This window comes from Narcine bancroftii, chromosome 12 (assembly GCF_036971445.1).
Source record: "Narcine bancroftii isolate sNarBan1 chromosome 12, sNarBan1.hap1, whole genome shotgun sequence".
Lineage (NCBI taxonomy): Eukaryota > Metazoa > Chordata > Chondrichthyes > Torpediniformes > Narcinidae > Narcine > Narcine bancroftii.
The window spans coordinates 30477362-30487040 of NC_091480.1; the positions used below are offsets into that span (position 1 = coordinate 30477362).

Consider the following 9679-nt stretch of genomic DNA (forward strand, 5'->3'; position numbering starts at 1 on the left):
GTGCGGCTCAGCTAGATGTTCTCACTGATTTTTAACATCTACCTGAGAACCACCGTAGTTCCAATATGCTTCAAAGCCGCCATTAATGTTCCAACTCATGCATGCGCTGTACTGAGGCGGGCGCCACAGTTTTCTACCACTGCAATCATGAAGTGGGTTTGATTTTTGATGAAGTTGAGCCATGAGAGTGTAACTATTGAGCTGAAAAATGGAACACAGGTGCGTGGAACTATCACAGGAGTAGAAGTCATATGAACACTCACCTGAAAGCAGTAAAGATGACATTGAAGAACAGAGAACCTATACAGCTTGAAACCCTCAGCATTCGAGAAAACAACATTCGTTACTTTGTCCTTCCAGACAGCTTACCATTGGACACACTCTTAGTGGATGTTGAGCCAAAAGTCAAGTCAAAAAAGAGAGAAGCAGTTGCTGGACGTGGGTGGGGAAGAGGGCGAGGCCGGGGAAGGGGCCGTGGCAGAGGGAGAGGTGGACCAAGGTGATGATGCTATTTTCCACTTTATGGAGACTATTGCAGTTGATGTTGTAAAAGTTTTGTTTACTCAATAATTTTTGCATTATTTCCCTTTCTATGAAAATCAGTTCACATTCTCTTGTTTTCCACTGTTTTATTCAAATATTGGTATAAAATAAGAATATGAATTCTTTTGTATCTTCACATTCAAATTTGTTATCAACATGTCTGAATAATAAAATTAATGCTAAATTGGCCAAGAAAAAAAAAGCCACCACTAATGTTCCCATGCCAAAGTCATCATCTGTGTCCTGCCTCAATGATCATCGCACTGTCGCACACACCCCCATCCACATGAAGTTCTTCGAGAGGCTCGTCATGAGGCAGATCAAGCTCCTGCTGCCCCTGTCACTATAGACACCTTGAAGTTTGCATATAGACCCACTGCCCTTCTAGTCCTTACCCACCTGGAAAACAAGGTGTTCGAAAGCTGTTTATTGATTTCAGCTCGGCATTCAACACAATCTTACCACAGTACCTAATAAGGAAGTTGAACCTATTGGGACTAACCTCCCTTTGCAATTGGATTCTTGACTTCCTGTCAGGGAGACCTCAGGTAGTTTGGGATGGGTAACAGCACCTCCAAGACCATCACACTGAGCCCAGGCCCCCCCCCCCCACCCCCAGGGCTGTGTGCGGACTAACACTGTTGTTCACTCTGCTGACCCACGACTATGCAGCTAAACACGCTCGAACCACCAAGTTCACTGACAATACAACCGTGGTGGTTTTGATTAGTAAGAAATAACGAGTTGGCGAACAGAGATGGGGTGCAGTCACTAACAGACTGGTGCAGAGCCAACAACCTGTATCTGAAGGTTAAAAAAAAAGAGATGGTTATCAACTTTAGGAGGGCCCAAGGGAACCTCAGTCCGCTGACTATTGATGGCTCCGCTGTTGAGGTCGTCAAGAGTACCAAACGCCTTGGAGAGCACTTGGTGGAGAATCTCCCCTGGCCCCTTGTGAAGGCTGAGGAAAGTTCATTCCCACCCTCCATCCTCACGAAATTCTACAGAGGATGCATTGAGAGCATCCTGTCCAACTGCATCACCACCTGGTTTGGTAACTGTACCTCCTCAGACTACAAGACCCTGCAGAGAATAGTGAAGTCAGCAGAAAAGATCATTGGGGCTCTCTTCCTATCATGAAGGACCTCTACCGCACTCGATGCAGGCGAAAGGCAATAAACATTGTGAAGGACTCCACACACCCCTCAAGTAAACTTCACCCTTCTGCCATCAGGTAGGAGGTACTGCAGCACTAGGGCCCATACCAGATGGGAGACAGTTTTATCCCCAGGCCGCCAGACTCCTGAATTCCTAGAATATACGTGCATAGAGTACCTTGGTGCCAGGGCCTCTTACTGCATAAATCTTAATATTTTTATGTGTTTAATTCCTATTTTTAATTATATTTATGTAAATATGCTCCATCTTTACCATGTGAGCATGGCAAGAATGATAAATAAAGGTGACTTGACTTGGTGCTAGATCAGCTACTGCCTGATCTATTATCTTTTTTTTAAATTTGTGTCGACTTTTTATTCCCAAGGTCATTAGCCACAATTCTTTCACCTTTCATTTAGAATCTTGTGCCTTTTAGAAAATTAGAATGGTAGGTGCAAGAGGAAGTCAGGGCTAATGGTGGAAGCAGTCAATATAGTGGCATTTAAGATGCTTCTAAATGCACACATGAATATGCGGGAATGGAGAGATACAGATCATATGCAGGCAGAAGAGATTTAGTTTAATTTAGCATGTTTTGGTCATTCACTGTGAGGTGCAAGGCCTCTTATTGTGTTATAACACATTACCACACAGTTTAATAAGCAGCAAATATACAAAGTTGATGTTGCTATTTATGAAAAGAGCAGAAATAATTTACTGACTAACAATTGGATATGAGAGTAAGGCATCAATAAACAAAACAAAAAGACGGAGACTCTCCAAGAGGTGGCAACATCTTTCAGCAAGAAGAAGAACACTGGCGCCCAGACAACCTACTACAAGTGTGCAGTCGTCGCCTCGCTTTGGCAGTGGGACCAGTCCAGGCATTGATAAGTATAATTGGGAAGGGCTTGTATATTGTAGTGTGAATTCATCTAGCTATTTAGTAATAAAGACTTGTATAAACTGAAAAAAATATATATATATATATAAATAAATAAATAGATAAATAAACAAAACAAAAAGACTAAAGAGAATGTTTGAAGTGGAGAAACTGGACACAAAGTGGGAAATCACTTCGCTGAGCACCTTTGCTCTGTCTGCAAAGACAGATCTCCCAGTGCCCAACCATTTTAATTCTGTGCCATACTCCCCGCTGACATGTCAGTACATGGCCTCATGTACAGTACTATCAAACCAAGGCCACCTGAACATTGGAGGAGCAACACAATATTCCATCTGGGCACTCTCCATTCAGATAGCATTGCTATCGACTTCTCTGGTTTCTGCTAGCCCACTCCGTTCTCTTCTCCATCCCTGTACCTTCTTTCCACCAGCTCTTCATCCCCTACCCATTCCATTCACAGACCCACCCCTTCCCCTGAATGCTGGTGTGTTCCCCCTCCCTCTTGGGGGCCTGTGCTCCTCCCCTGCCTCTCCCATCATTTTGTTCAGGTGCCTGTCTACATGACACCTTGGTTATGTATCTTTATCGTTGCTATATAAAGTTCACTGTTTGATCTGCTAAATTTCCCCAGCATTGTTTTTACTTTGCAAACTAGAGTTGTCCACAAATTATACATTATGACTTGCGAACAGCTGTGATAAATGGGAAAAAAACCCACTGTCATGCAATCTCGCAAGAGATTGAAAAATACATCAGCATTAGATTTATTGCCATGAACATGTGTTATATTTGTTTTGCATCATCAGTATTCTGCAGAACAAGGTGAAAAATTACTATATGCAATTCCATAAATATAAGATTTTTTAAAAATTAGTGCAAAAAGAAAAAAAGTGAGGTAGTGCCCATAGATTCATTCAGAAATCCGATGATGTCGTGAAAAAAGCTGGTTTTTGTAATGTTAAGTGTGCATCTTCAGGCTCCGAATCCTTCTTCAATAACGGGGAAAAAAAACATGGCGCCCTGTGCAGATCATATCGCAGATAATAAATACATTTTGGAAAAGAATGCAACTCTCTTGAATGATTGAAATCAAGCAGCAGGGAAAGCTTGCGTTCCAGAACAAGCTATTTCTCTCGCCTGCTAGTCCAGTACAGTTACAATACTGGCATCTGAACAACAAAGTAAAATTACCCAGATAATCTCAAAAAGCAGGACAAATCCAATCCAGCTAATTAACCTCCAGACTCAAAGAGATGGACGTGTCAGCGACAGTGTTTAATCTTTGAAAATGCACTTACTGCCAACCAGTCTGTGTTTCATGAGAATTAGTTTGATCCAGGTACCACCAGAGCATTAGTCTAACCATGGACCAAAGAGCTAAATTCCAGAGATTGGGAGTGAATTTCAAATCATTACTAAAGTATGGCACGAGTCCTAGCAAAGCTGAAATCAATTACATCAAACAGTGGTTGGTTCTCATCTCGCACAAGTATTGAAGGGATTCAGATATTGTGGTAAATCAAACTATACCCAGGATATCACTGCCAGAGTTCCTCTGCAAAGTGTCCTGGGATCAAAGACCCTCCATTACAAGGTGCAAAGGTATAGTTCCTCAAAAAAAATGTCCATGCCTACATAGTGACACCAAAACAGCAGCCAGATTTGTGCTGGAAAGTGTCAGGTATCAGTCACACAAGTATCAAGTTACAATCACTTTCAATAAGAGAGTCTAACCACCTAATCTCAAAATTCAATGTATTATCCCACTGGCAAGTGCCACATCATCAACATTCTTGTGTGAGTGCATGCCTAACAGCCAGTAACTCATTCAATTTCAGCATTCACAAATCCTGTGGTCAGATCTTGCAAGCTATTGTCTCACCTCACAACACAAGGCACTTCCACTATTAGGATTGTGAGATACAATTTCCAATGCCCTTGATGAGTGCAGCCCCAACAATGCCCAAAAAGCTCCACACCATCCAGTGTAGATTGAGATAGTAATGAAATCAAGAGAAATGGAAATAGTGCAGAAATGTGGCACTGAGATTTAAAAATCAGCCATGCTCATCAAGTTGTAGAGTCATGAGGGGACAAATCATCAGTTCTTTCTTATTTACTTTCAACAAAGTAAAGACAGGCTGGTATTTTATTCACCATCAATTTCCTTCAATACAGCAAGATTGCAGCAGTTCCTTGTTAAGGCAACTCTGACAGCACCTGTTCAACCAATAAACTACCTCCAAGACCAAGAAGAGTGGACCACAGTGGAAGGCCCTACACCAGAAAGATGCGATTCAAGGCAGTTCAACAAGAACACTGGTCTTTCCATCAAAATGTTGACGGCAAGAAGGCCCTGAGCACTGAAGGCTTCCTCATCGTTTGGGCTCGGGTTGCCAGTGGTTTGGACTGAACTGGTTTCTTGTGTGGTTGCAGAGGCTGTGGGTGTGCTGCAGGCGAATCCAAAGACACCCATTGATTCTGAGGGGACTCTTGTTTCTCTTTCTCCGTCTGGGGCACTGGGCAATGCTAATGGCAAAATTTTGTCTGCCTTATTGCAGACTAAAGCAATCCTGTGTAATATTACATGACAATAAATAGCATCTGATCAGATTTCTTGTTTAGACAGAGAGCTAATGCCACATAGGTCGTCAAAGCACCATCCAACCGCTGACCTTCCTTTCCCATTAAATTGGTGCTTAATTTTATTTTTCTCTATACCACCTTAAATCTCAATTGATCAAATTAGCTTTTCACCCCACCCCATTCTTCGATGTATTTTCTAAGAACAGTATATACAATTATAGTTATAATCAGAATATTTATTCTGAGTTTTTATAGAAAGAAATAAAACATTGCTCATATTTTGGGATCAAGATGGTTATGACTAAAGATGTCAAATGTAAAATAAATTGGCAATACCCAGGCAGATACTGATTAATGACTATGTTTTCATGATTTTAAAACTCCCAGAATCAATGAGGATTCAACAACTTTTTTTTTAAAAAAGCAGACTAACATTATTTGTTTTACCGATAAATCTTTAATGACCAAAAGACTTAAAGCAAATTATTGAGGCATCTCATTAGCTAGAATCATTGGATCTGGGAAGGCCTCATATGATCATGCAATAAAATTGTAACCCAATGCTATCCATCTACCTTTCATTATATGGCCAGAAAAAAAACAAGTTTAAACTTAGTGAGGTAACATTTTGTGAAAAAGTACTTCCTGACCTTTGCCTAGTCATATCTCCCTGTCCCAGCTGCTAACTATCTTTATCTCATTAATTCCCTTTAAAATCCAAATTCCTAAATTAAAATCATTAATTCCCTGGAACATTGGTAATACAAATATACTATGGAATTGCTCCTCAAGCTGACAACCTGGTGAACTTGTATTTATGGGAAAGAGGCTTTGAATTTCTGATGATTTTGCATCTATAATCACGAGTCTGGAACATGAACCAGAGGAGGCCATATTGCGAGCAGAGTCTGGGGTCTGGAGTATGTCCAGGGTTGGGGCTCATAACACTGGAGAGGAAGGAAAGCAAGCAGGAAAGTCCAGTTTATATATTTCCTGCTCCCTTTAAACTCACCAAATTCACAATAAATTTTATAATACTATTCTGTAATTTGTGAAAAGGAGAAATAACATTTTTTTGGATATCAGTAAGAGTAATATCTAATGATCCAGAAAATCGACCAGTCAAGCATAAGTAAAGTATTAACAATGCAGGATAATTGGAGTTTTACTACAATATCTTGACCAAGGATCAGGAACCAGCATGACTCAGAATGTGGTCTCAATGAAGCTTTGTTCTACAAGATTATAAACTTCAGTTCCATGTTGCAGCTCTTTTTTAAAATCTAACATTGCATTCTTCATGATTTATTCACCCTAATATATTTTAGCATTTTTGATGTTTATACAGTCAGATCTGTTTTTCCATTTTAAAAAAAAATTAGACTTAATTGTTGAAGTCCATTTGCTGACTTGCTTATTAACCTATTTGTTTATTTTCAGAATTCTATACCTCTATTCACACCAGTTGTCGTACAAATTTTGACTCCAAAGATTTGGATATTTTGAAGTGGAACGGTCTCGAAGTGCATACATATTAACTGCAATATTGTGAACAAGTCTGGTTTCCTTAACCAAGGATATACTTGCAATAGAAGGACAGTGGATAAAGATGGATTTCTGAGATTATTCAGTCTGTGCTTGTAATCACGAGTTCATAAATCTGAGGGTGATTTTTTTTTTTTTAAAAAGGTAGTTGTAGAGTTAATGTTTCTCCTCACTAGGTTATAAAAAAAGGGTACAGCATCAAAATAAAATGCTGTCCCATTCTGAGAGCTGTAGAAGCTCAGTTACTGAGTACACCACAACAGACATGGACATTTTTTTATATTACTAGAGAAGGGGTAATGAAATCAAAAATCGAGCATTGAATGGCCCATTTCTGCTTTTGTGAAATCTTGTCAAACATATTCCCAGTTCTCCAGCTTTGTTACTAGTTTCCAAAAATTACAATGATTGCTTGGGCTTTTACAAATCTTCCGACTCTTGCCAATGAATTAACAACATTTCACAACATTAAATCACAAAGCTTTGGGAAATAGGGAAGAGGGCATAAATCAAAACTATCAAATGGATCAAAACGAACACATTCTGCTGAATGGTTCCAGGAATTTGTAACTATGTCATTTATTGGAGACAAAAACTTATAAATTTACATTATGCAAGTGCCAGGACGTTGCAAGTTCGATCCACTATGGACTTCATTTTTTAAAAATCCAAATCATGTTACTTTAAAAATAAAACTGGAAATCTGAAACACTAGGAATTCAGTAAGCTGCTTTGTTTAGCAGAAAATGCTGAAAATTCTGACCATGGGTCTCAAATCTGAAATGTTAACTGCTTCTCTTTCAGTCTGTTGCTGGAATTGTTGCCAGTAATATTTTTTTTGGCCCTGGTTATTTCAGTGTGGCCCCTAACCCACATATCACCAGTAAGCCAAATCACGGAATTCATCTGCCTTTTAATTCCGGCGCCTGCCTACTTTCTGTTCACACCTTGAGGAAGGGGCTCAGGCCCGAAATGTTGGGCGACATGGACGTTGCGGGACCTGCTGAGTACTCGCGTGTTTGCTACAATCACAGACTTTCCCGATTCCTCCCTCACTGAATTTCCGAAAGCAAGTTCCGTGCATAATAAAGGGATTTTAACCACTTTAATTGAATAACGTGGCCAGAGTGGTTTGAAACGTGGATAAATGCAATATTTCTCACTCCGACTCACCTGAGCACAGTCACGCTCCCTCTTCGGACAGGTAAGAAGTAGACGGGCTCTGACACCCTAATGGGCTTGAACTGGAACTTGCAGCCGAAGCAGAGCGCCGAATCGCTGAAGAACGACACGGATACGATGGGCCTCTCGAAGATGTGGATGGGGTCCACGTGCGAGACGATGCAGCCGCCCGGCTGGTAGTCATTGATGACTGCGCTGTTGACGAAGCCCTCGGGGATAATTCGGTGATCCACCAGCTTCTTGATCACCAGGTCGTGGACCCACTCGGGAATGTCGTCCACATCTCCCCTGGGATACAGACGCTCCTGGCCAGGGCCTCGCTTCTCCAGCTGCGAGCCGTACGTGTAGCCTTCCCCGAAGAAGTATTTGTTGCGCAGCGGGGCCCTGTCCACCGTGTGGTCGCGGTAGATCCCCTTCTCGGCCCGGGACACCACGTCGTCGATTTGCGTCTCGATTTGCGAGCACTGGTCGGCGGTGAAGAGGCGCACCTGGCGGATGCCCTGCTTCACCCTCCGGGCTTCTCCCTGCCGCTCGTCGTCGTAGTCGCTGTGATACTTGCCGTGCTCGTACTCGTCGCCGCTCAGGCCGGCATCCTCGGCCTCGTGCTTCCGCTTGCGGCCGTTGTACGGCGCCGCTCCGGAGGCTGGCCGCAGCTTCTCGCGGTGAGGCGATTGGAGCTTCTCCCTCAAGTCTGCGTAGCCGCCTGCCGCCATCTTGGCCGGGGGGAAGGGGGCCGGGCTCCGGCCACGGAGGCGGGGTTAGAGCGGAGAGGGGCGGGCGGAAGGGGCGGGGCAGACGCGAGACCGCCAGGAGCCACTGCGCATGCTCCCGCTCAGTTATCGTCCGCCACCCCCAAATCGTTCGCCTCTGTTCATCGTCGGCTCACAAGAAACGAACGGAGTTCAGATACCTTATAATCAGTAACAAAGGAATCATCTTCCATGAATCTCCTTGCAACAGACAGCTCACCACTAGGGTTCAAATTGCGAATCACGAATGCTTTAAATTTGGGAATAATTCCGGACGCTCCAAGACTGTCCGAGTCCACTTCAACCTGTCATTGTTCCGGAAGTCTTCAGCGATTTGTTCATTCTCCTCACGTGGTGTTGCCCATTCCAGCGTTCGGCCAATCAGATTGCACCATTCCCCCCCCCCCCCCCCAAGACCCGTCAATCAGGGAGCATCATTTCCCTCAGTTGTCTAGTCACCCTGCAATGCTGCCAGCAAAGTTGATGAAAAGTGACCTACGTTTATTTTAGGGGAATTAAAACGTCCTATGGGATAGGCAGAGGTGAATGGGATGACAACTCGTGTCTTGACCATTTGCTGAAGATGAGGGCAATCAGCTGGTTGCAGCAGCCAATCTATTGAATCCCTGCAAACTTTTATCCCAACCTTTTGTTTTCTATTATAAAATTGTCATTGAATTTGTATTTTCCAGTCCTTCGGGCAGTGAATTTCGATTAGAGATATTTTTCCTTATGTAAGTAAAAACACAATAAATGCTGGAGGAACTCGACTAGTCTCTCATCGTCCATCGAAGTATTGCCAATGTTTCAGACCTGAGGCCTTCTAGATATAAGCACAAAGCAAGCAGGCATCTCAATAGAGACCGGGAGAGAAATGGGGGTAGAATATGAGGAGGAGTCCAGACCAACAAAAGGTGTTAATTAGAAATGATAAGCGAGAAAGTTGAGAATTGATTTTGGCTCCGTGAAAGGAGTCAGAGGGAATTTACTGTTTACTACAATCACAGCA

General features: G+C 42.6%; 1 protein-coding gene and 1 pseudogene across 1 annotated transcript in view; one reads left to right on the forward strand and one right to left on the reverse strand.

Annotated features, from left to right (window-relative positions):
* The window catches only part of alkbh5 (alkB homolog 5, RNA demethylase), a 52116-nt gene extending 43114 nt beyond the window's left edge, over positions 1-9002 (reverse strand). Inside the window, exon 1 of the mRNA XM_069905040.1 lies at positions 7913-9002. Within this exon, the coding sequence (XP_069761141.1) occupies positions 7913-8634 (722 nt within the window). The 5' untranslated portion in view covers positions 8635-9002. The remainder of the gene's footprint in view (positions 1-7912) is intronic.
* Positions 148-522, forward strand: LOC138746913 (small nuclear ribonucleoprotein Sm D1 pseudogene; annotated as a pseudogene).
* Positions 9003-9679: the final 677 nt, after the last annotated feature.